Source organism: Mytilus californianus, unplaced genomic scaffold (genome assembly GCF_021869535.1).
Source record: "Mytilus californianus isolate M0D057914Y unplaced genomic scaffold, xbMytCali1.0.p SCAF_6, whole genome shotgun sequence".
Lineage (NCBI taxonomy): Eukaryota > Metazoa > Mollusca > Bivalvia > Mytilida > Mytilidae > Mytilus > Mytilus californianus.
Window position 1 is genome coordinate 4,964,231 of NW_026262712.1, and position 27,660 is coordinate 4,991,890.

General features: G+C 31.4%; 2 protein-coding genes across 2 annotated transcripts; both read right to left on the minus strand.

Moving 5' to 3' along the window:
- Positions 1-281: 281 nt before the first annotated feature.
- On the minus strand, positions 282-12,578 carry LOC127705091 (uncharacterized). The gene is made up of 9 exons (XM_052209357.1): positions 12,472-12,578; positions 10,865-11,031; positions 9,641-9,686; positions 8,709-8,945; positions 8,002-8,076; positions 6,508-6,636; positions 3,921-4,115; positions 2,761-2,844; positions 282-796 (listed from the first exon to the last, which is right to left on the minus strand). Exons 4-9 carry the CDS (start codon positions 8,814-8,816, stop codon positions 650-652), a joined length of 738 nt encoding a protein of 245 aa, XP_052065317.1. The 5' UTR covers positions 8,817-8,945; positions 9,641-9,686; positions 10,865-11,031; positions 12,472-12,578; the 3' UTR covers positions 282-649.
- Positions 12,578-27,223, minus strand: LOC127705090 (uncharacterized). The gene is made up of 11 exons (XM_052209356.1): positions 27,141-27,223; positions 25,820-26,050; positions 25,036-25,110; positions 24,155-24,265; positions 22,979-23,098; positions 21,250-21,404; positions 18,461-18,506; positions 17,662-17,892; positions 16,051-16,125; positions 14,999-15,103; positions 12,578-13,197 (listed from the first exon to the last, which is right to left on the minus strand). Exons 1-11 carry the CDS (start codon positions 27,210-27,212, stop codon positions 12,982-12,984), a joined length of 1,437 nt encoding a protein of 478 aa, XP_052065316.1. The 5' UTR covers positions 27,213-27,223; the 3' UTR covers positions 12,578-12,981.
- Between the last annotated feature and the right edge of the window lie 437 nt (positions 27,224-27,660).

A 27,660-nucleotide genomic window follows, 5' to 3' on the forward strand; every position in this document is an offset into this window, starting at 1 on the left:
AGTTTTATTTTTCGGTTCTATATCCCGGTCAACCCACATACTGTTTGCTTTGCTTGTTTGTTCTCATCTGATTATTTATTTTATTGTTCACACAACATGCAATTACAACCGTCTTTGGTTAACCAAGTAAAACTGATCCTTAGAGTTGCGAGTGTTATTTGGTATTGTCATCATTAATACTAGTAGGAAGAATTACATATAAGTATTTTTGTAATTGAACAAAAGGTTATTTACTTATATTTGTAGATATCTTTTCATTATAAGACGGGTACCACAATCAATTTATTGATACAATAATGACTTTGTTAATATTCTAGCACTGCATTAACCACACTTTACATAAAAATTACAAAAATACATTACGAGTGATACACATATAAATGAAATATCGACTTCCCACAATTTCACAGCAATGAAACGTCAAAAAATAAAAAAAAACAGCATGAATACAAAATTGTCAGCAACTAAATCAGTGTTTTGTTTCTCCGTTCGATTATATAATTGTTAAGCTTTCATGCTTCAGCATTTATAATAGTCACTTTTGCATCGTTAATGTCAGTCAACAATTGTATGTTGTATTAATCATTGTCAATTAGTTAATTTTCTGCAGTGTGTAATTCTCGTCGATCTCAAATAACATCTGCATCTATCATCTTTGTACAGACTTCCGAGATGTGTTTCTCGTAATTTCATTTAATTCAACATTGTCTTCATCCGATTTATATCGTACACGTATCTCATTCTCTCCCGTGGTTAAACTGACTGCATTGTATATAGTAGTAGCTATCATACCAATCTAAGGAAAACAGAATAAAAAAAAATAACTTTCAAAACTTACATGACACAATATATTGAATCATTATGACGCCTATATTCGTTTGATGCGCATTAAAACAAACACACATACAAAAATCTAAAAAGAATTTGCTCGATAATGTTGATCAAAACCAAAGGTCTTATAAACACATATGTGTCGTTCGAATATTATCATGACTTCTGTCTAATTGTTGTAGCCTTATATTTGAGAGGCGGCAAAAACTTCTACCTCATAAAAAAAGACAACGTTATGGCACAAACGGAAAACTACTAGTTAACAAATTATTGCACTTAGTAGTAAGCAAAAGGAAACCCATTCGTAAAAACCCACATGGATGATAAATGAATAAATGACAATTCAACTATTATTGCTTTTTTAAAGCTTTGCAATCCTAATAATACTTTCACGAACAGTCATCAGATAAAATCTTGGTTTTACTAGAATTTTGGTTGACCGTTATGGAATAACCGTTTCACAGGTGATATCGAATATTTTCCTTATGTCATAACGACAATCCCCTTCCCTTTTCATGAATGTGACCTACCGAATTAGACTATTTACCGGGTTTGTAATAACAAGAGGAACACGACGGGTGCCACATGTGGAGCAGGATCTGCTTACCCTTCCGGAGAACCGGAGATCACCCCCAGTTTTCGGTGAGGTTCGTGTTGCTTAGTCTTTCTTTAATTTTCTATGTTGTGTCATGTGTACTATTATTTGTCTGTTTGTCTTTTTCATTTTTATCCATGGCGTTGTCAGTTTATTTTCGATCTATGAGTTTGACCATCCCTCTGTTATCTTTCGCCCTTCTTTTAGTCTAACATATGACCAACATAACACTTTACTCAGTGATAATTGCGAATTTTTGTTGGTAAAGTCAGCTATCATGTTTTTTTCAAGGTATGGTAGTTACTTTGAATTATTTGCATGTGTCATGCTTACAGTCTTAGGCTATTCATTTTTTGTCTTTTGTCATTTTATCATGCAGCTCCTCAATTTTTAAATAGGTTTTCAGTTTTTTGGCATCAAACATCACTGAAGAGACACCGATCAAAATGCGCATCTGGTGCAATAAACTTAGTACCATTAGTGTTTTTTACACATTCTACCTTTCTCTGGATATAAAGCACATAACAATAGAAAAATAATTGTGGTACCATTATAAATAATGAATTTTGAGGCAGACCAAAAAGAAATATAGGGATAGTTCATAATTTTAGTATAAGTTTAATAAAAGCAACAGTAGTATACCGCTGTTCAAAAGTCATAAATCGATTGAGAGAAAACAAATCCGGGTTATAAACTAAACCCGAGAGAAACTAATCAACTTTAAGAGGAAAACAGCTGTAACAAGTTCTGGGCCTTTAGATGTTGAAAATATGCTGCAGCGTCCTATGTTTTGACCTTTGAATAAAAAAAGTAGTGCATATCAACGTTCCGTTCTAGGATACGAAACTTCATAGTAAGAGTTGCACAGCTTCAGCCGCGAAAGGAGGTCCTATGGAAAACTGCATTGGCTATATTTACTGAAGTGAAACCTTTAGATTGAAAGGAAATGCATTTTGTTTGATTGATAATCGTTGTAAACCGTCTAAGAATAAGGTTAAAGAAAGCACAATGGGAAGGTTTATATTTATTTAGATGAATTAAAATCAAACTTCACCAAGCTAAACTAAATGATCATATAATCAATATCGCTGCAAACCCATTTGGTGACAAGACCTCTGTTTTAAATAAAATAAGAGTTGTTTTGGTACACGACTCTTGGAAATAAAAAGTACGTCTTGTTATGATGAAAATGCAACTGATTCTTAAACAAATATTGAAAAAACAACAATATATTCTTACGATGATATATGTCCGTCCGTCCAAATGGTTTTGCGTAAGCTATTTTATACAAAAATCAATACTCTTCTTGCTTCACAACTACATTCAAGTCTTACCTCAGCAAAAACGTTGATTCCCATAAGTACAAAGAATAGAAGACTGTATAAATCCAATCTGTTTACTATTACTTTATCACATCCCTAGTGTATCAAAATAATATTTAAGAATATTCATTTATTGAAAAGTGCAAGTACATTATATAAGTGTTGTTTTGCTATAACTTTTAATTGATCATTTTGGATTGGCGGCTTTCCGAGGACTTATATGAAACAACAATGTAATTCAAACAATTCTTAATGTTTTGTTATAATACTTGTCAAAATAGTTCTTTAATTGTGAAATACAAATATTAGAATAATAAAGATACAAAAATATTGTTTCTTACTACAAATTCAGCAAATCAGCATCAAGAGCAGTAAAAGGTATGTAGATTCTAGCGTAACGTGACACTGTATATGTTGTTGTCTTATCAAAATACATGTGCTAAATAAATTTACTAATTAAAATCGTTTGTTTGACGTTTATCACAAACCCTGATTTTAATGGGATTCGTGTTCTTCAGCTTATATGTTTTGATGTTCACATTTGTAGACTGTTATATGGTAGTTTGGTCTTTTTTTTAACGTCTTCTGCCCTTGTATTGTCAGTTTGTCTTCGGCTATTGAGTTTGAATATCGCTTTGCTATAAAATGTTGCCTCTACTTTGCTATGGAATTTGATTACAAATGTTATTCTACATATGCTACAGAAAATTCTTATCTAAGATATACACAAAAAAAAACTCAGACCGTGACTTTAAAAATACAATTCAACCAAAGACAGTATTGCATGATGTTCACCAATTTATCGGTTCCAAATATCTGTTTATAGTAAAACCGCATTTTCGAATAAAATATTTCGCCCAACAAAAACCATTGTCAGTAAAAAGGATGTCGTGGCGAAATGAAAAATATATATACATGTTCATATTAAATACACACTAATACAGTCAAATTACACATTTGGAACTGAAATTGCTTTCAGGCATTTCACAAATCTACACATATATTTATTATTCCAGATAATCTTTGAAACCTGGAAAACTTCTGCTTCACAATATCATAACAAAAGATCATGTACCAGACATAAACAAAAGCATACGTCATTGGTACTGTAGTGTATGCTAATAATTTCACATCATTTGTTTGATATACTTTTAGTGCAGACATACATTTACCTGACTATGGTAATAACCAATTACTAGATTAGCTGTACAGTCCGTGTCGTATTGATACGCATATGGATACACTTCTGTCTGAGATTTACAACACTGTACTGGAATACGCTGGGAGGTCGAATCACGACGGTTAACATACCAATATGATGCAGTGAATGAATGTGTTATGTTACTTCCAACGCCACAGCATTCAGCCTACAAATAAACATACTATTTGTGGGTTTGTATTTGTTAAAAAAATGTAGACATTGCTGTGTTTCATAGAGAATAATACATGGCAAAATCCGAATCATATACCGTATCATCCCGAGATACCAATATCAGCCCAAAGGCATTTAGGCCCGAGTGATGATATTAGTTGAGGGTGATACTGCATGTGATACGGATTTTGCCATGTTTTATACGCTTTATCATATATCTAAACAGGAGAGTATATATAAACTGCTTTCATCCATAATACCTGGGTTACCTTCAGGTTTTCTTTTGTCTTGTTTTAAAAGCTTTAAAAGAACTGCTTAATTATTGTGGCACCCAGGTTACCTTACAATTTGCCTCCTGTTGTTCATAGACACATTTTTTTATTTGTATTTTTGTGTGTTTTGTATAGTATTTCGTTGAGTTCTTTTTTAAAGTTGCATTCGTGTGTCAGAAAATATGAAAGCTCGATCTATGACGTCACATGCCAAATAATGACGTCATAGATAAATGACATCACGCGCTTATGAGCGTTTCATTTGGACCCATGGAGAACAAATATTTCTTAAGAAGCTTGCATAAATTAAAACACGGACTTTATGCAAAGTTAGTCGAAATCACTACTGTCATAAATGAGCAATTTGAGTGTGATAAAGAGGTGTGAAATTTGGGTATGATAAAGGGTGCGCATCAAAGTTGAGCGGATTAAACAGCAGGCTATTCATCAAATATTCAAGACTACTGTATTTGCTACTAAATTTATGACAAATTCTTGTATTATTTACATTCACACATTATATGCAAAACAAACAACTTAGTATGAAGTGCAGAAAACTTACCTGATTATGGTAATAACCATTTGATAGATTATTTGTACAGTCTGTATCCATGATATCGTATAGATATTATTATAATAATGCATTCTATGGGTTTGGTGTGTTTGAGCTTTTGATTTTGCCATTTGATTGGGGACTTTCCGTTTTGAGTTTTCCTCGGCGTTCGGTCTTTTTGTGATTTTACTTTTTGTATTCATTTTCTATTTCATTCATTGATTTAGAACATTATCTTGTCGAAATAACTTAACAGATTCCAACAAACTAATTATGAACTGTACACTAAACCTTATCACGCGACTGTATTTTCTCATTTTCAAATTTACTGTGAACTGTCTCTTATAAGGAATGAGGAATGAATTATTGTTGTAAAGGTAATGAATTGAAAGGGAAAGTTAATTTGACAATGGACTGTAAGCATTGAAGCAGAACCAGAATCAAAGCACTAACTGGAGTCTGTAAGTAAGCCTTGATAACTAACAATCCGCTAAAGCGATATCGACTAAGTGTGGGTATTAAAAACAAATGACCTCAATTTAAATATGACACGTACAAGATACAAAAAAAAAAAGAAATTAATAATGATAATGCAAAGTATTAAGCCCTGACGATTTGGCCTTAAATGTATGGACTCTCGTAGAACTCATTTGAATTGACGTTTTCAATATTTGATATCATATTTATAATGTTGATATACATTTGAACATTTATAAAGCAATATGTGATATTTCAAAATTTATTATTTACGCGTTTCTTTATCAAGCCCACTATAAAAAAAACTTCATGTGAACACTTAAACATATCATATCTGAATAAATAAAGATGAATATATTCCTCTAGTGTGTCATGTATCACATATGCGCTATTGATATTAACAATGTATTTTCGTTCTGTGTTGTGTAGCTAAGTTGTTGTATTGTTCATATATATATATATCTGGTTGATAGAATGCTTACATTGTATTGCTATAAGTACTCATGGCTGTTGGTAAAAGTATACCAGTGGGGTTTTTTACGACAATCTATTACATTGACACTAGTATTCTAATGGTATATGCTCTAATCATGTTTCAACAAAGAAAATAAAGCCAATATATTTGGTTTTGAGTGTTCTTAACGAAAGTATATGTAGAAAACTGATTTATTTTCGTCTAGTTGACAAACAATTGTAATAGAATAATAAAGAATATGGGATTGTAAGTAATTTAGCGCAATTTCTCACATGCTAACGTTGCTATCTGACATTCATGTATTATGATCTAACTTATATAGCAAATGCTAGACGAAGAATGAAGGTCATCTATACAAAACGCATCTATCTACATTACACAACAGGGGTATAGCGATGTTTGTGATGTTTAACATCTGTACGAGTATAATAAAAAAATGTTTTCCTTTAAGACTTTTCCGGACAATCGTTCCAGGTGATATATATCGTGATCACGGAAATAATACTGTAAGGCAACTTTTGTTATTCTTAAATACTTAGCTTAATGAGCTGTATAACAATTCCTCGTGCAGGAAATGAATCACTTACAGTAAACAATATACATCACTTACTTTTATAAATAACGTATTCCAAGAAAGCGACGTTTCCCTGTTGAAGTAGCCGGATCCTTGTGAATTTTGATAAGTGTACGTGTTGTTCATTAATTCAGTACTGATTAGATCTTCTAATTCTTTGTCTGCCTGAAAAAGCGGATATCATTCGGGAAAGAATATTCAACTAAAATCCTCGACCAAATTATCATTTTCTAATTTTAAACTGCGTGTTTCGAATAATTAAGAACAAATAACGTATAAATTTATACTAGTCTAACATAATATTCGTCTCGTCTCTAGACTTACCGATTGAGTCCTATTTTCTACCATGAAACTTTGACTCAGCGATGATTCTCATGACAAGCGATGCATATCGATGCACCCGATATCGCTCTGTTCGTATGATTAACCACAGTTTTGTTATTCTTTAAAGTTTTCTGCAGGAGTTTGAGCAGCAAAAGACTTCTGTTGCCTCTATTTCAAAACACCATTTGCTTCACATACAAATGAAAACCTAATCACAACTTAACTACAAGGTTCGATAAAGTATTTGAAAAATTAAAAATGTTATATACACCCCGATTTGTTTTTTTGTAGAATTTTTTTAAATTCCAATTATTTATGCAACAATAATCAAATCAAGATCACCCAGTTGCTTAATAGCAACTCAAAGAAGGACCCAGTGGGTTTCATATTTTTGAGCGGTAGCCCATAACCTCTTAAATTGCGTTCAGTCCTGTCGGATGCATCATGGTTCATTTGTGATTTTTAACTTGAGGACTTCACTCTGTCTTGCATTTTTTTGCAGTCATGGCAGAAAAATATAGATATGCAAAATTTGTTGTTTCGAGTAAAACATTTCGCAATAGGTGTTTTTAATTAAATTCGCTAGAGTGAAATATTTGGAATGTCATAAGCACATACTTTAAAACATCGAATGTAAGAGAGTCCTTAAAGATAAACTTCGCATTAGACACAAGGGCAATCGTGAGTCTGTTGAAATTGTAATCATAATGTTTTAACCGAACATACTGATTATAACCGAGCAGCTGTAGCAATCAAGTTAATGTTTTCTTGTTAAAAACTAATATATGTTGTTCTATTTTATTCTTAATACAGAGAATCGAACAAAAATAATGCGTCATAATTATGTTGTTCAAATTATATTTATTTCTGTATTTTGACCTTGAAATTCAAGGTATCGTGCATAACAGCGATTACGTTTTAGAACAGTCTCAGATCTAAAGATAATAGCATAGCATAGTATCAGTAACTAGTAATTCTATCTCATTTGTTATATTCCAGATTGTGACATTACAACTGCTTGGGAGTCGATAAGCGTATGATGCATACATAGCCGGAGGTGCAAAATCTGTCTACATAGCCGGCCTCGTTCGATTTGGAGTTTTAGCATATCATGGCATTAACCATTGCTATATTATTTATGGAAACAAACATTTTATATTATAGTACCATATTGATATCATGCTAACTACGTGACGTTATACTTACGCTTGCTATAAACTTTCCCCACAAACCTATCTTCACTATGTTTGCCACTGCAATCATACTCCATAAACCTACACTCTGCAAAAATTATCTTATTTTCACTTTCTGTCTTTCAGTCGACTTATTTAATAACATTCATTTTTATTAAGAGAGCTATGGTAAATTTGCTTGAGAAAATATATGTTTGCAACTGCATGAAACAACGTCGACTTCAGATAATCTGGGATACCAACAAACGAATTGATACATTCACAGCTTACGAACATCGTTTTCCTCGACTTAGCCTAGAGCTTTGTTTATGTCATCAGTTTTCCCTTTTAATTTGTTTGTCGTTATTCGATATTTGTTGGTACCTTTGCCCGTCATATCATTCCGCAATCATAACTTTTAGCCACTTAGTAGGAACAGTAATATAAAAATCAACAGAAAACATGGATAAATGTTTGTTTTCATGTAGTACGAGCTTTATTAACTCTAAATTATAATTCATGAAGCCATATATACCCTTAGAGAAGATTTCTGGTGTCTTTTTCGAACAACCCTTATATTGTTTCATTATTGTTCTCTCCCATATTCTTATTTTCATCAGGTATGTGATATGTATGTGGTAATTCATTGTGTAAATGGTTTTTGAGTGATTGTTTTTTCCCGTATTTTAAAGTTACTTTTTTAAGATCACGTTAAAGTATTTTGGCTATATTTGCACTTACAATAAGCAGTAACATTCTTTTCCATTTCAGTGAATCAATGGAAAAAACTGTAAATATTATAACAGCAATTGATGTGGTGGAAAAAGTTACAACAACGATAGAAAACATGTTGAGTGCTCTGGTAAAGGTGTGGTCTGCTATTCTGAACTTCGACAGCAATGCCTCTATATCTGAGTTTCCAAACACAGAATCGTATCGAACATTAATTGCTAATCCGAGTGCTCCGATATTGCACACCTGTAATAATAAATGCATATGCATTATGATAGATAACAAGAAAATAAATATTTAACAATCTAAATCTAGAAAAACATTAAGATAAGATCCCCGAAGAAAACAACTTTCAGAATTAACTGCACGTTTGTTAAAAATTAAATAAAATGCACAAACACACTTCAAAACTTACACATAATGTGGCAGCTTTTTTCCGAATAACTCTCACTTTGAATAAAAAAACTTTTTTTCTTCGAATTTCTTGTTTAATGTTGGTTGTTTGAAATTTCGACGAAAAGTTTTCTTTAGCCGTAAACAATGATATCCACAAAAATAAACGAATCCTAATTGGTGCAGTTATTCGCAGAATTAATATTCTATACATCTTTATTTTTTATAAAACTTAGCAATTCATTTATCATGGGAGATAACTCAAATTTGAGGATACAATTGCAAAGTTGACATTCAGCTGCGATACTAATGACTCGCATCATTTTTTTAGCTGCTTTGAATCATTGAAAACAACCAAATGTTTGAAAAAGTAACTTCCTCAAATATGTACTTTTCCAAAAAATATACAGATAAGTGAGCGATCAATCACAATGAGCAACATTAAGTGTGCTCAAGAGAGTCGATAGTTCTGCTTTAAGGAAATAAAAAAAAAAAAACAATGTTAAAATTTGATCCTTCTTAGCATTTCAGTTTACAAAAATACCTACCGCCAAAATCCCAAGGAAGATGAAATGCAGTACTGACGATTTCGATCTTAAAATAAAATGCATATTATATGATGTAATAAAATTAACCAATACTTTATCGCCATGGCATAGTGGGTGTTGTACTGTTGGTTGTAGATTGTTTATCTAATGTTTAGCCATTTACATCTATTGATACTATATAGATAGAAGAAGATTTGGTATGGGTGCCAATGAGACAACTCTCCATCAAAGTCACAATTTATATTTTATTTTTTAATACAGATATAACGTTACAATTGCATGTGTGTTCAAATAAACTCATCCAAATTACCAGAAATTAAATTCTCTACTCCTGACATGCGTGATTTTTTTTTATAAAACACTCATCGGTGACGCTTAAAAAAAAATCCAGGAACAACGGCACCTAATGTATAAAGTTGAAGAGAATTGATGACCCGAAATTCCGAAATTTGCTTACAAATACAACCAAGCATATATATCTTTTTGGTAACAAATCCTTAATTTATTGTAAACTATTGATAATAAAGTTTGAATAAAGACTTATTTAGAAAGTGGATGCTTCTTTTTGGCGTAAACACAACAAAAAGAAAACATATTGTTTAAATGATAGGGAACACACTTAAACTAATAGTTTTTCAAATCAGGAAACTTATGTAACAATTTGTCTTCGCTTATCCATTAATTATTTTAGTGCGATATCATTCAGTTCTTGGACTGCTTTAAATTGACTATTTATGTTCTAAAAAAATACAAGAATCTTTCTCAAACAATGAACAGCATTCCCAAACCCATCAAAATATATTTTAAACTTGTGTCGACAATATAACTGATATTAAGAAATATGAAATTACAAGTGAACTATATCTTGATTTATATGAAACACAATCTATCTTATTTCGGGAAAATCTATATTAAAAACCAAATCAGATATAAATATATATATATATATATATATATATATACTGTATTGTAATGTCAATGTCATAAGTTGCAAATTATTTACAAAAATATTGTTTCGTGAAAATGTTTGTGTTTTATTCTACTCAAATAATGATGTTAACAACTGTTTTTATTAAGAGATGTAAAAAATATAAAACAATATGTGACATTTAAAGTTGCATTTTGATAAATCAGGACTTTTCTCATAATGAACATTTTGTAAAATAATGCAAATTGGAAAAATAGTGAATGTTCTCACTTATATCAAACACTTTATACTACAACCTTTTCCAGTTACTAATGAAGAAAGACTTTATCCCTCGAAATACTGTTCTTAAAATTATTGTCTTTGCATGAAGTACATTATGTGAGTCTCCTGGGATTCTATTATTGATTATATCCGATGATCTGATCTGTGAATATTCTTTGTTTGTAAATATGAGTCCTACAATCTGCAAAATTCAAGTTATACTGACGATTATAAAACGGCATATTGTTAAAAATCGTATAAAGCTCTTTTTCTGCAAATGTTGAAAAAAGGAAAAGATTCCCATAGTCCGCTTGAAATTATGAATTAAATAGGTTAAGTAAAACATTGGTAAAGCTAGAACTTTTAACACAATAACACTAACTTCAAAGTTCAATCAAACCAAATGTGAGCTGCACATTTTATGTTGTTATGAAAAGATCTTATAAGACAGAATGAATATTGTGTAGTCTTGTTCAGTCTTTCAGTCAATTGTCTGGCATATCCAATGCGGAAATTTCAGTACTGTTCAGACAATTTGCTGACAATCAAATATATCTGTTCAGTATATATTTATACTTTTCAGATGCTGTTCAAGACTAAATCTGTTTGCTAGTGACATAATACACTAAACCAAAGATTTATTAAAGCGAAGTCTGCATTCAACCAAGAGTAATTTTAAGGCATCCGACATTTTATTCATAATAAATGCAAAATCGTGTTAATCTAATTATAAATGCAACTTTAAATGCTATCGTTTGTTGGTTCACCTAAAGCATGAACTGGAAAAGACAACAATGCAGATAAACACGATACATACACCGAGACGCGTAATATGTATATGCACCTAGTCTTGCTCTTTGTTGGTTCATGAGATTTGCTCTGTTTTTGTTGTATTCGGTTCAGTACTGACGCATACATGTATATACAACTGTGTGGGTGACATGTATGTGTGGTAAAGGTACGCTCGAGACATAAGAATTAAAAAAAAAAAAAAACTTTTACAGAAAGATATATTTAAAAAAAAAGTACAATTGTTCGCAGACGGAATGTATATAGATATAAGAAGATGTGGTATGAGTGCCAATGAGACAACTCTCCATCCAAGTCAAAATTACCCAGTTGTCTCATTGGCACTCATACCACATCTTCTTATATCTACCAACGTAATATAATTTATGTAAACGTTCTCAAAGGCAAGAACAAAAACCATATTGTCAAGTTATCTGATTTCACTTTCATATGTATACATGATGTTATCTAATTCAATAATCCACATTTCAGCGAGTCCGTTCAGAGGTTAATTTTAATTCCATTTGAACCATCAATTTACTTTAGAATTTTCTTTTACACTGTTAAAATACAACAGATAAATGTGACCAATAAGATTTTATATGCAAATTAACAATATCATTCTTATAATAAGGATGTATCACTGATATCAAAGTGTGTGCATGCAAAACATGTTCAGTACGACAGTACTTTACTGGTGTAATGTTTCATCTTTGATTATTTTTAATCTATGATATCTATTTCTTTTACTAAATCACCTCTTTGACAGTTTAACATTAATACATTGCTTTATTGCTGATATAAGTCGACAAAGTTAACTGTTAACTTTGGCATTTTAAATCCTTTAAAATACCTCAAGCAATATTTGCAGCAAAACTATTGCTAGAAACCAACCACAACATTGTCTGGTTTTAAATAATACTTTTTCACTGCATGTCTGAAAGGAAAATACAAGTTGAGAAAAACACACATACAATCTTGGTTATGTATTTATGATTTTATTTGAGAGATTCAGAAAAAAAACCCATTTATTCTGTAAAATGCAAAATATGTGGATTAATCATCATCGTTGATTGAATACTCGATCATTTATTTATGAGGTCCCACAACTTGAGCTTAAACCAAATGATGTTAATTGTTGTATAGTTATAGGTCAAGTGCCTTGAAAGTTAGATATACATTTAAAGTGATTACAATTCAAACTCGGTTTGATTATGTTTCTGGTCACTGTTTCAGATAAACTAAACATATATGTTAACAATTGTTATGTTTCTGTAACAAGCGTTCTTTCAAAACAAATCACCTGATTAATGTTCGGTTGAATTTATATTTACAATTTAAGTTAGACATATAACGATATCACTTATGACTCACATACATCAGTTTTATATCCACCACAACCACCAAAATAATCTAAATGATTGTAATAATCATAATAATGATGATAATGATAATGATAATAATAATCCCATCCAGAATCTGTTCTACTCTCATGTGCATTTTTACAGCAAAATATGTCTGCGTAGCCATGTGATCGTGACAAGGTGTCAGAAGAACTATAAACTCCACAGCACTCTAACTAAAAAAAAAGAATTATATATATATATAGTGTGTAAAAATAGCAAAAGTCAAAGTTCAAACTATCTAGGCGTGGAGCCGTTTGAAAATAAACTGATGCAGTTACTAAATTAAATTATATAAATGCCTAATAATGAAACTTTAACACTCTAATCTGCTAATGAGTATTATAAGATAGTTGTTATATTTTATATATTCACGCAATATTTCGCTAAACGAATTAGCTTCGTCAGTTGCTTGCAGTTAGCCATCAAGTTAAAAAATTGGAAAAGGTAAAGAAATGTTTGCAGTTAAATGTACATGTTCTTAATATTTTTATGCAACTTATTGTACATTTTGATTCTTTAATCAAAACAAATATTTGTGTTAGTTAAATAGTACATAGTAGTATGAAGGTCAGGATTTATTCTTTCGGGTTTGGATAAAACTATTTTTCATCTCTCTCATTCAGTTCATCAGGTTCAAAAGTACGTTGCTGATCCATCCAGAATCTCTCTCTCTCTCTCTCTCTCTCTCTCTCTCTCTCTCTCTCTCTCTCTCTGTTTTCTACTTTGGATGTCCAAATTTTGGTTTTATAACCTCTATTATCTGTAAGGTGATATTTTCAAAAGATGTTCTTAAGAGGTATCTTGTGATCGGGCAGTTTATTCCTTTGGTATAAAATGACCGGTATGATTATTAAGTCTGATGCTGAATTAAGTTTCTCTTTCGCAAAAAAGTGCAGCTTGCAAGTTCCACAAGTAAGAATATAAATACTATATTCCGTTTTACAATTAGATTAACATAGATTTTGTATTGCTGCTTTGTTACTGTGCGGATAAAAGAGTTGTCAGTGATGGCAACTTTACAGCACTTACAAAGTGCAAATTTGACGAGGGACTTTCCGTTTTGAATTTCCGCGTTGTTCGTTTTTTTGTATTACTGTTCTTTATCTCATGTTTATAAAACTCACTGAACATGATCTGTACAATTATGATGAATACCTGCAAACCTCAGAAACCTTCCAAGAGGGAGGTCTTCCCCTGAGCTATGACAGCTGAGAGAGAGATTTTGCGCAAACGACATTTTCAAGTTAGATATATGACCTGTTTACGTATTCATCTTCACACACAAATAAGAGTAAATAAATATACTTTATTTCTTCAATTCATGGTTATAATCTATACAAGGTTTTTCTTTTTACTTTTCAATTCCTCTGAGTATCATAACTAATAACATGCCCTATTTTGAATTCAAACAAAGCATGCTTTAAACATTGTGCAGACCACCAGAGGAAACCAAAAAGTTGATTGTACATGATGTGCAAGATGCTGATTTATTGCCAAGTGTCAGTGAACTGAAAAATTAAAATCTTTCAATCACTGAATCAGTCTGCTTGTCATTTCGATTTGCAGTTATCTATTTCTTCTTTTTACACTGTCAGTTGGTCCAGACAAAGAGCTCTATCTTGTTTGAGTTGACATAGCAGAAATGAATTTCGATTCTTTATCAATCGAACTTTAAAACTACTAACCAAAGTGATTGCCGATTGGCAGTAATGGAAAAGCCTGAGAACTACGAACGCGGGTCATTCCTGATTGATATATCCAAAAGCGAGAGATTCAAACTCTCGCGCGGGAGCTCAAAACTGAAGGGTTGGTAGGCAGGAAGATGGCATGATGTTAATTACTACGAACAGAACTGATTGAAGGAAAAACACAAGAGTGATTGATCTAAACCAAACAATGCTGCTCAATTCTAGGTTAGTGGTTACAGGAAACAGGCTTACATCAACCTTATACATGTTATATAAAGTATCGTACTTGCAAGATCATGTCATTCCATTTCCGAGTTAATTCACTTTGAACGTTGTTGTAAAAATAACCTTGCTGCTGTAAGTTAAGTTGAACTCTCATATTGTCATTAATCTGGAAAGAAAACTGCCTTTATTTTTCTAATTTAGTGTAAATTCAAGAAGTCATGGGTGTTACAGAGAAGAAGAAAAAATAAACTTAAAAGGTCAATATGCCATATGTCAAGTTCTAAATAACCAAAATAATTGATGGTTTCATTTTTTGGATTAGAAGATTATGCAATTATTTAGGTGTCGTTGGAAGTCATATAACTCTGCAACTGTTTCGGTTTTATTTAAACTAATGATACCCTCCATTATTGACTATATCAGCAGGATCGACCAAGTGCTTCGAAAATGAAAATACCACTTTATGATTCATACGTTTAAAGCAATTTTCTATAATTAACCTTAACTGGAACGCTCAAAGCAATGAATGTATTTTCAGTGATGCTCGAGGGCGTAATATTTTATAAATTCTTAAAAATAATGAAAATGTATAAACTATTAACGTAAAAAGATTTAAAAAAATACACAAAGCCGGGCAAGGAACTAGACCGAGATTTGCATAAGGGATATCTATTCTCTAACTTAAAACATTTTCGAAAATAATGTATCAGCAAATTTTAATAATGCAATATCCATAATTCATGCCAGGAGAGGAGTACTTGCTGCGGGGTTTGTGATACATACTGCAATAGTTCATCAGCAGAGGTATCGACCGTGTATTAGTATTTTCATTTACTGTATCAATTTTACTACAAAAAATGTGCATTGAATGTCTCATCAGTGTTGCTCGATGCCAACATATTTGAAAATCGGCTAATCATTATTAAATCTTATTAATGTCCTAAATTTAAGCTACATTTCGTAACTTTATACTCCTTCTCCTTTCGTATAACGTTATTTCAATTAGGTAAAACAAAGATTTTGTGCCGTTGATCTATCGTTTTCTATGTGTAGTTATGTTAACTGTTGTTCGACGGTCGTCTTACATTTTCGCTTGTAGATATGTATGCCTACCTTTTCCACGAACACCAAACACAATATGACAGTAACTATCCTTGGCACGTGCAAAATTATCGAAAGAACTGAACTCTGTAAAGATAAAATCAATCATTCAAGTCAAAGCTGTATTTTGCAATATTTTGGGAATTTTTGGTCCTCAATGCTATTCAACTTTTCTTCTATTTGATAATGTTTATATCCGATCGTCACTAATGAGTCTTTTATAGACGAACAGCGCATATTACAACCAAAGTATAAGGCTGGTTTCCGCGATGGCTTTATCTGCTGTAACTGACTAAATCTGAAGGCAGTGTACATCTGTCAATAAGAAATTATAGTTCAATCTGTTTAGAACGATTAAGTCATTGTACATTGACAAATATTCTGGAAATTCAGATACCACGTTTTACCAGTCCGCAGCTGAGGACACCCACTTTTGTGAATTCAGAATTTTTGGAGTATGTAAATTCTCAAAAAATAAAAAAATCCCTTTTTGTCAATACTCAAACCGTTCAGAAGCGTACGAAAAGTATAAGTACGTCTAGTGTTTATGTTTGAAATCGACAGGATACCTATGACGTTACATTGTTTGGATACCAAAGACGATATAACAGTTTTGTGGACTTTTTCGTTGATGGCATGTTTATCTTAGAATATTTACTGACAAAAATTATATGTATTTTAATATGTGGCATAATAATGGAGATGCATTGTAGTTTAATCCAGGCATTTTTTTTTATAAAACTGAATTTAATTTTATGTCAGACTACGCGTCACTAGGTAAACAATCTCAACTGGTAAGTTATCATTATAATTTATAAACCTGTCATAATTGTTTTATAAGCTACGTAAAGTTAAAAGTAAAATTACATTTTGATATACTATACCTGGTCCATTAACAATTAAAAATCATACCCTTGTAGGTACCCAGAAGCTGGTCAAATTTGTTTCCAACACACTTGTCTCTTTAGCATAATTATTATATTGTTGAGATAAATGTATTGCATTTAAAGCGTGACCTCCGTAAAACGGAGATTGTAATAATTGAAAACAAATAAAACCAAGTAAATGAGAGAATACAAGTAAACAATTTCTGAATGTTTTGTTTTGTTTAAAAAAAGCCTAATGATATATATATATATTTATGCAACATTGGTAATTTTGCGTTTTAATAATATATTGTATGTTTTAAAATAAACTTTGAAAATTTTAAAACAGGTATAAAAACGAATTCACGATATGCATTAACTTAATATATACGAATTTATCAAGGGCGTTACTGCCACCTTAAATATGTTTTCAATGTATTATTCTTTCCTCGTAAACATGAACAAAAAACCTTGGTAGGTTAGCTCTATTTGCGACTGCACGAGCTTTGTTTGATATAATGTGATAACTGTTACGTTTTTATCATGTAGGCTAATTTGACTAGAATTATCTACACCAGCTACCCGTAAGTCAAAGGAACAGTACACAAACATGTAAATGAATAAAAACACATTGAGAAACAGGAGAAAAAAGTTAAGATCAGTCATATAACAGAAGTACACAAGACATGTTTTCTTTCTATCAAGACAAGTGTTAAGAATCTATTTGACTAAATTTATTAATTACTTTGATACCTACCATGATGAGTATTCGTGATGATTTTTTCCATGACCCAACTAATCCAAAGATGGCGATAACCATCGTCATTATACCAATTACTACCGAGGAAGCAGCCACCCCAACTAGTATATCATAGAAATAGTAATTGTAAAACTGTATCTGGTAAAATAAATATTTGAGGGAACTATCATGGATAAATTCATCTCCTATTAAAGTAAGTCCTAATCCAAGAAGGCCGCCTCCAACTATCTAAAAATTAAAACAGAATGCTGCGTTGTTATATTAAATTGTGGTCATGCCTTCATTATAAAAAAAAAAAACACATCAGTTTACTTCTTATGATTCACATAATATACTTGTAGGCATTTCATCAGATTAGTAACACTTTTCTGGGTTTTTTTCTATTTCAATGTATTATAAAACTCAACTAACATTATCAATAATTTTATTTTGAAACAGGACATGTTTCTTTTTTTATTAATATAAGTAAATGGTATCCAATTTAACAAGGAGACAGATTAACATAAGCACTTGTTGCTGGTTTCTGAATCCTATTAGTGAATGTGAATATATATTGTAATTCGTAAGTTCATAACAAAATATTGTTTACGCTAAATATATATAAAAGTTTTGTTGATGAATGAACAGATTATTGTGCCGATACGAAACGAATAACTAAATGTACGTTTTATTGACAATCACAACACATCTCCTGATATGTTGTGAAGACAAAATTTACAAAATGATGAAAAAACAACGGTTTGCAAAACATTCCACAAAAGACTAACGATTGACATACATCAATATATAAACTTACCAGTGAACTGATCTTCAAGATGACGGAGATGAAAACAGACCTGGACCTATAACAGATTTATATGTAAATATACAGTTGGGTGCAGACCAAGCATTACATGTAGACGGGCGGAAAGATTTTACGTGGCGTTTACTCGCGTGCACTTCATGTAAACCCCGCGTTAACTTTGAAATTTCAGTAGACATCAAACGTAAACGGGCGTTTACTTTCGCAATTACCTGACCGTTAACGCGGAAATGGCGCGTCTTCTAATTTTGTGAAGAGTACACATGCGTTTACTTTCGCGTTTACTGCCACGTTAACATAGAAAAAGGCGCGTCTTATATTTTGTAAAAAGTAAACGCACTTTCACTGTTTGTAGTAAACGTGCGTTTACACAGATTGTCATCGTATCCTGGATACACTGACCTAACATATCACATGATAAGGTACATTAAAATGACCAACTGTCCATTTTTGAACGACATATTGACATATCATGATATTTCACCGCTGTAGTTAATTGAAAATTAATCATAGTATATAAGTACAAAATGGATATTTATACTTGAATTGTTATTACGATCAGATAATGTTTAAGTTTCTAGAAAGGGTTTTAATGCATTTCTACAACGTTACCGTCAGAGTGGGAATATGTTTGTGAGTCGATATTTGTGCGTGTAACTTTTGAAAAGAAAATATAGAAAATCCGCTAATTAAAGTAATTGGACCTGATTTTTTGCAATTAATAAAAGTAAATATTTGAATTAAAAGTGTTTTTGAATTGTTTCCGTTTTAAACACATACACGTAAAATATTAAAATAAAAGTCGTTTTAACAAAATATTTTTTTTTTACAAATGTACGCAACGTTTATTTTATAATTAACACAATCATTTAACGTTAAAAGTAAACGCGCATTTACTTTCAAGTGCACGTAAAAATATACTTGTGAAATCTGTAGTAAGCGCCCGTTTACTTTAAAGTGCACGTAAAACTAAACTTGAGAAATCTGAAGTAAATGCCCGTTTACTACTGACTAAACGGACATAGAGTAAACACGCGTTTACTCGGGTAGACATAAGAAATTTCCATTTGACAGCGTTAACGTAATTATAATAAACGCACGTTTTCTAGTAAACGCGAAAATTGATGTTAACTATCGAAATATGTGCACGCGGCGTTAACGTGCGTTAACTTTATGTAATGCTTGGTCTGCATCCAACTGTACATGTATTATTATTTATGAATGTTGCTGGTCTTTTTGGGTAAACATAAAGATTCTCATATATTATGCAATTTAAGGTTATTTCTGTCACTGAAAATGTATCATTCTAGTTCAATAGTTGATTTTATTTTCGAGCAGAGTACGAATATTTCATTTCATCATTTCAGCTATAGGCTTTTCATGCGATTGTTCTTAAGTCTTGTTAAGAAATACAAACTGTTTCTCAATTTGTTTACAAATTAACAACAAGAAAATTAAGAGATAATAGAACTATCACTTAACCTCACGTTGAAGATTCAATTTCTTATTTGTCTTGTTTTTTTTGTTTTTTGTTTCAGAAATAATTCTGCCATGCCATGTCTTATGCTTGTTTTTACATGGGTATGCATTTTATTTGTTAATATCTTTTTACAGAGCGTCGTTGAATTATTTCAATTCTACTAAGAACATTTACAAATTTAGTACTTTAAAGCAGGCCTATAAGACAGGCAGCTTTTTTGATATGACGTGGAAAAAAAAAACACTAAAAAACTAATTAATATCTATTTCAATATTAAGAATACTAGAAACAGACGTTGCATTAAGAATTAAATCACACTTCAATTTAAATCGCAGCTACTTTAGCTATGTTTGCGAAAGGAGAACTGACGTTGCATTTCCCAACTTCCAAGAGCATGCACCTATGCTCTTTTTTTACAGAACGTCACAAGTGTCCGAGCAGAAAGTTGTTGAACTAATGTTAGGTCAAAGAACCTCTCGTTCTTTTTCTAGAAGTTTATTGGAAGATTCCAAGGCCTTGTTTAAAAATATTCCGTATCAACTTCACCAATATGGTCTGGAAGTATAGATTATAGATACTGACTCATGCTGTCATCTTGGTTACGTGTTATAATATCTTTGTATTTGTCTTAACTATTTAGTCCTTTGATTTTAATAATATTCTTTTGTCGTGCCTCGGTATTTATTCATCTCACCATTGTGTTCTATGGTCATCTAGTTACTCTAATTTTTTTATTTTCGCTTAAACACTTTGTCTATAGAGAGTCTATATAACATTTTGTTTTTCTTTGTTGAAATATATTTTCGTTTTTAAAGTGATTAAGAATATGGTGACAATGTTAACAGTTGTACTCCAATTATGAACGATTTTACCTTTTACTTTTACGTCTGTTAATTTTGCTCAAAGATTGAAGTCAATATAATAGAACTGATTGCAACCGTCTTATACATGAAAAGTTTACCTAGCTTTCAAACCAGGTTTAATCCAAAATGTTCTACATAATGAAATGCCTGTACCAAGAAAGGAATATGACAGTTATTTTCCATTGGTTTGATAGGTATGAGCTTTTGATTTTGCCATTTAATAAATGAATGTTACCCTGTATTCGTTCTTATTTGTAGTTTTCTCTTTTTTTAAATGTTAACGACAGTCATGTTAAGCATGAGGGAACTTGTGTTCTGTGAGAAAAGAACATTGCTATGTTTACACATCGAAATTGTATTTTTAGAAATTTATAACGAATATAGTTAAACCTTTATTTACACTAATATTCGTTAGGTACATTTTTGAAATTTTATTTTACCTTCTCCAGTTATCCTTGGCAAAATTGAAGACATTTCTAAAAATTCCATGTTTTATTGTCAGCAGTAAGTAGTATTTGTTGTCTGTAATGCTCGCTTTCTTTTCTTTGAATTCAATTTTCCTGTACGTGTATTCTGCAGCAACTGTCATTACAGCCTAAAAAAAAAATATTTATGTTTAGGAACAAAAGGGTGCACAATAATATGATTAAAAAGAATCGAATATTATGTTTGTTAAAAATATTTGTCGAGGACAAATTTTGATACAAAGGTTGAAGCTTAAATTACAAGTTAATAAATACAACTTTTTATAAACTAAAAAAAAATCAGAAATAATGCAATCTTCAATCAATTCTAAAACAAATCCGTGTTATAAACTAAAACCAAGGAAAACACATCAACTACATGTATAAGAGGAAAACAACGGAACAACAGAAACACTGAAGAGTAACAAAAACAAACATACCAACATACATAAAAACAGACTATTTGATTAAAACCTGCTGACATGGTTCAGGACGTTTTAGAAAACGTAGAAGCTCTCAAGAGCCTGTGTCGATCACCTTCGTTGTCTATGGGAATATCAAACAAAGCACACTCTCCAAAATTATAGACGAGAATAGACCATGACAAAAATCTCTATTTTGTTGATCTTGTATTACTGATCTTTTAGTCTGTTTAGTTTCGTTGGCTTATTAATAGATTTCCTTGCTGATAATTTTTGTGATTAAGAGTGTTTATTTATCTATCATAATGAGGCATAACAGAAAAAAAAATGTTTTTCTCTAAATATCAAAGTTTTCATGTTTAAAGGCGAAAATGAAAAAAAAAATCTTGAATTTGTCATTCATGTGCAATAACTCCTATACGAATTTGTCTAACAGTTTTGACGAATATGTGGACAATAGGCAGAGCTCATTAATCTGAACATATTTTTCCTTTCAGATTTATAACGGTTCAAAAAATATTAGACAAAACTTGCTTTTTACCCCTATATTCTACTTTTAGCGATGTCAGCCCTGATGGTTGGTAGACAGGGTTGTCTGACACATTTTTTTTAGCTATATACCTTAATGATGATTGTGGCCAAGTTTGGTTAAATTTGTCTCAGTAGTTTCAGAGGAGAAGATTTGTGTAAAAGATTACAAAAATTGTCAAAAATTTGTCAAAAAAAATAGACTATGAAGGACAATAACTCATAAAAGGTTCAATTGACCATTTTGGTCATGTTTGTCTTTTTTGTAGATCTTACTTTGCTGAACAATTTTGCTGTTTACAGTTTACCTCTATCTATTATAATATTCAAGATAATAACCAAAAACTGTAAAATGTCTATAAAATTACCAATTCTGAGACAGCAACCCATCAACAGGTTGTCTGATGACGGACGATGACGGACGACGGACGCAAAGTGATGAGAAAAGCTCACTTGGCCCATTGGGCCAGGTGAGCTAAAAACGTCAGGTTGAACCTGGTTTTATGACTAGACAATTATCCCGCCTATATGACAAAGTTAAAAATGTATCGTTAAAATGACACAACAACGTGGCAGGAATACAGTACAAACAAACGCAAGAATACTCAGCACATACAAACGCATAAATAAATAATATAATAGGACATTACAACATTTACAAGTTCTGAAACATTATTTGTGAACATAATTGTTTCGTAAAAGATTAAGGACACTTCACTTCAAAGCAGTAAATATTTTAAACTCGTGTTATTCACCTGGCAAACAATACACGTTACAATCAAACCAAAATATATCTGCAAGTAACTAGTCAGTTGGTCATTAAAGATTTCATAGCAGTAATATATACCAGACTGTCCTCTTCCTTCACATCCCAGCTGTATGCATAAAATATGAAATTACTTTTATTACACGAAAAATGTGTATTAGTTCAGCATTGTCACGAACAATTTTTCATATTTTATATACTAAAATTATTTGAATAGCTAAAATAAAATCATCATAGATACAAGGATTGAAATTTTGTATTTTGAGGCGCATTGTGATTAAAATTTAGAAGGATTGGATTTGGTTTTAGATTATTTTATTCCTGATTTTTCTGAAAAAATTTTGAGTTATCTTTTGTTTCGTACTCATAAATCCAATATGAATGTTATGTTAGTATAACATATGTCGATAAGCATACTGATCACTTGTTCCTCTGTGTAGCATGTTTTACCCTTTTGTTCACTATTAACAAAATATGCCTTATGGTATCCCAAAGTAATAAATTTCTACCGTATGCTACCATTTTTATGTTGAAAGGCATTGTGGATTATTTCTGTTAGGCGATTTTTCAATTTCACATAGGGAATGGTGGTATACAGGGTTCAAAAATCAAACGTTTTGAAAGAACTAATTTCAGAAAAAGACCAAAATTTAAAATAATCCAGAAGTTCTTTAGAATTTTTTAAGAATCCACATATAGTTAATACCACTACGCGAGTAAACAGTTTCACAGTATTTCTGAAGACACTTTTTTCACTGCGGACAGAAATTTTGTCAATCTAATGGACAATTCTTTTGTGGAACATGCAGATGAGCCGGAAATGTACCGTTGTTTGTAAGGAATTTTGTGAAGCTTAGGTATCCAATACAAACAAGGTAAGTCCTCCGATTTGTTGTTCAAAGTAATGTTCATTGAAGCCATGTAGGACTTATGATTCGGCAAAATCTCATCCTTGTCAAATGATATAAATAAAGACTATGTATGAGATTCTGGTAAAATCAAAAAATGAAACTAATTGTAGGTTTTCTTACAAAACAAAGTCATAGAGTTCATATTCAGTGACATCCGATCTCTCATTTGGGATAAATAAATCGAGATTCATCTTTCTATGATGATTTCAAGAAAATGATTGATCTCTCATGCATTAACAAATTAGGACACGTACCTTGGACAGAAAATGTGGAAATGTGTCATAGAAGTATGAATGTGAAATATAACTTGAACCATGTTCATAAGCTCTGGTATAGGTGAATAAGGTCTCTCTGAAGCATGACTTCTACAATTATAAATTAAGAAGAAAAAAAAATATTGGAAAAAAAGTCAGTCAGTATGCATTCGTGAATCTATTATCAAGATGTGAACGAAGAAAAGACCGGGATAATCAGTTAAGCATAAAACGGGGTTATATCGGTTGTGTTGACAGATTAAGCGTCTTCTGATTTGTATACCCAGTTGTCTATCAATGTATCTTATATTTTTATTTATTTGTGTGTTTTAACGACACTTTAAAGCACCGCTTTTGGGCTATTTCGTGGCTGCCAGTCTCTTTAGGTAGAGGAAGCCGGAGTGCCCGGAAAAAATCACCAACATTCGATAGGAAAACTGACAATCCTAGTCAATTAAGATTGTAGTCGAGTGCACCCGAACGAGCGGTGTTCGAACTTACAACCTCAGTGTTGGCTAGCTAGTTGAGACAGTAGTATTTACTTAGACCACTCGGCCACCGAGGCCTCCTGTATCATATTAGACTCTTGCCTAGCTTGAACACCATATACTTACAATTAATGTCTTTTGGATATACTTTCTTATGGTGACTTTGCTTTCGAAATGTTTGGTTCAATAACTTACTTGTTGGCGGCAACAATTGTTGATTTAAAATTGTAAAATAACACGTACAACAATCCTCAATACAATTCCTGTGTTTGCAGGTAAGGATTTAGAAACAACAAGGGTTCTCGTAGTTGAATATTCTCTTAATTTTGGTAATTGCAAATCGTTTTATTGGATACTTGTGAAATTCTAAATATGTATAGTTGAGTTACTCACCTCTTCGTATACGATTGAAAGGATAACTAAATATACACTGTATATTATGATCATCAACGAGCTCATCAATACGGTCTACAATAAACGAAAAGACAATTGATCTATTTTTTTGTGAAGAGTTTGATTAAATGCATTTTCTTGGAAATCTTTCGGATTTCATATTGTGTAAGTGAAATCACAAAAATACTGAACTCCGGGGAAAATTCAAAACGAAAAGTCCCTAATCAAATGACAAAAAAGAACGTATCATAAAATTTCACGAGGTCATTTATATGATTATTATTGAATATCTCAAAAAAAAAACAAGTGAATTGTTTTGTTACCTGTATGTGAAAACACAAGTATTACACCTAATAATATTCCTAAGTTCTATCTCTGGTTTTAATTAATGATTTTTCCTGATGGCTTACAAGTATTTGCTTAGGATTGTTATACTAAATTCATGCAGGTATTCGGTTACCAGTATTTAAAAAAATGAAACTATTTGGTACAATATATTTTCTGCTTCAGCACTAAAAAAGTCATATATTTCTGAATACTAGTACATGTATCTAAGAACGTCATATTTGGTGCGAATTAATACGATTAAATGCATAAGTTTTACAAGTCGTTACCAAGGAGTGTAATATAAGCTATATTATCAAGTAATGTGTGTTTTATTACACATTTTACGTTTTCACGACTATAATTTCGCTCCATTCAAATAAATTAATAAATTATCATTAAAGATACTCAAATAGATTTGTTAGTAGTGTAATCATACGATAAATAGAGTAATACTTACAATCAGTAGGATGGGCTTTCTCTTTCCGATAACTCCCCATATACCAAATATTCCTGTTAGAAGTTCAAGCCCCAAAACCCCATTCAGAGATAATACAATTGATTTTACTGTTGTCCCAAGAGGCATTCCAGCTACGTCTTGCATATCCACAACTTTAATGACATCAGTATCCAAGATGTCGTCGCCAAACTTAATGTAGATTGCCATCATTATAAAACCAAGGGACAGAGTCTGAAAAAAAAGCCTAAATCTATAAATTGTTAATCATGACATGTCTGCATATTGTATGCGTTTGAATTGGTTAAAATGCAAAGAATATATGCAATATTGTATACAGTAAATATGCGACTTCTGGTGTCAATAATTATGTAGTGACATGTGTTCCACAAAGATACTTCATGACCATTTTAGCAGTTCTTACCATAAGAAACTAATAGTATAAAACGAGAACACTTACTGTAAATGAAGAAAAACCAAAAGAGTTATTATAAACAAAGACATCTTTTAGTGGAAATTAGAGAAAATTGTTCGTAAGCGTACTTTTGTGGCAGTACATTTTGCTTACTTTAACATTATTGTTCCTCGGCATAACCCTAAAAGATTAAATGTATGTCAAGTATGTATACAGTTATTCAAATAATTAGTTAAAAGTATGGTATAAAACACACTAACTGCTCGATCTGCTTCCTCTGTACCAATACCTAATGATACATTATGATAATCTATTTGTTGTCGATAAAATTTTCAGATGGCAATTCATCATTATGCAATGTTGATTTTTTGCGCAGATCCCATTTACTATTGATAGACATATACTTATATTCTTATTTCTTGCATACAATGCGCCTTTTCTGATGTACCTTATTTATAAATGTTCCGATCCTCAAAAGTAAATGGGATATTAACTGCATTATATATAGAAAAAAACACATTTTGTTTTGAAAGATATATTGATGAAAAGGATGAAAGGGCATTATCTAGCTTTGCATATGGTAAGGGGTTTTCTCATTGTTGAAGACCCTCCTGTGACCTGTAATCTGTAATATGTCGTATGGTCTTTAAATTGATAGTAATCTCAACGTGATTAAAAACAAATAACTTTTTTGTTAAACAGTACATTAAAAATATTTCTATTCAACGTTTATTGTCAATAAAAAACGAATTTCAAAAGTATAAATAGTTTCGTATAGAAACATGTATAATGCAGTTCTACATCTTTATAAAAAAACATTACATGCACATTTTGACATGAGCTGTCTTTTCAGTGATACTCATTATCTTCTTTGATGACCTTATTAACTTTATACATTTATTGACTTACCCTGGTAATTACAGAAGCTGTCAGAACAATATTTGCTGAAATAGTTAAGCGACCTCGTTTAATTTTCGCCATTTTGAAACTAACTAAACGTCACGTTTTATTACGCACTGACGCTTGTAAATTAAAGATGTGTTGATTAGATGTTTCATGTTAATTATATCAATTCAGAACGCATCGATACGTTGATAATTAGTAGAATGGAATCCTTCAACAACGGTTAGTTTAAATACTTAAGATTTTAGTTTGATAAACCTTTATCTAATTATATAATAAGGAGACACCATAACTTATATTTTACTGACAATAAACACATGGATATATGTATACAATTCCATTTTCATAGATAAGTAACGAAGAATCTGAATTAATGTTACCACGTGTTTCTTGCAGATTCAGATAAAAACAATACAATCAATTAATTGTGGTTATATATCCAAGCGTTGAATACGTTAAATTTAACAACAGGAATTAGTCAATTTATCATTTGTATCAGAAAGTTATGGCAAAAAAAAAAAACAGC

Bases quoted from the DNA above. Each gene is read 5' to 3' on its own strand.
- LOC127705091 (XM_052209357.1), bottom strand. From the start codon at position 8,816: ATGTTTTCTATCGTTGTTGTAACTTTTTCCACCACATCAATTGCTGTT. The intron at 8,077-8,708 runs GTAAGTGCAAAT...TAATTTTTGCAG, and splicing joins AAAGAATGTTACTGCTTATT to AGTGTAGGTTTATGGAGTAT. The intron at 4,116-6,507 runs GTAAGTGATGTA...GTTTATTTGTAG, and splicing joins GGAATACGTTATTTATAAAA to GCTGAATGCTGTGGCGTTGG.
- LOC127705090 (XM_052209356.1), bottom strand. From the start codon at position 27,212: ATGGCGAAAATTAAACGAGGTCGCTTAACTATTTCAGCAAATATTGTT. The intron at 26,051-27,140 runs GTAAGTCAATAA...CTTTTTTTTCAG, and splicing joins CAGCTTCTGTAATTACCAGG to ACTCTGTCCCTTGGTTTTAT. The intron at 15,104-16,050 runs GTAGGCATACAT...TTTTCTTTCCAG, and splicing joins GTTTGGTGTTCGTGGAAAAG to ATTAATGACAATATGAGAGT.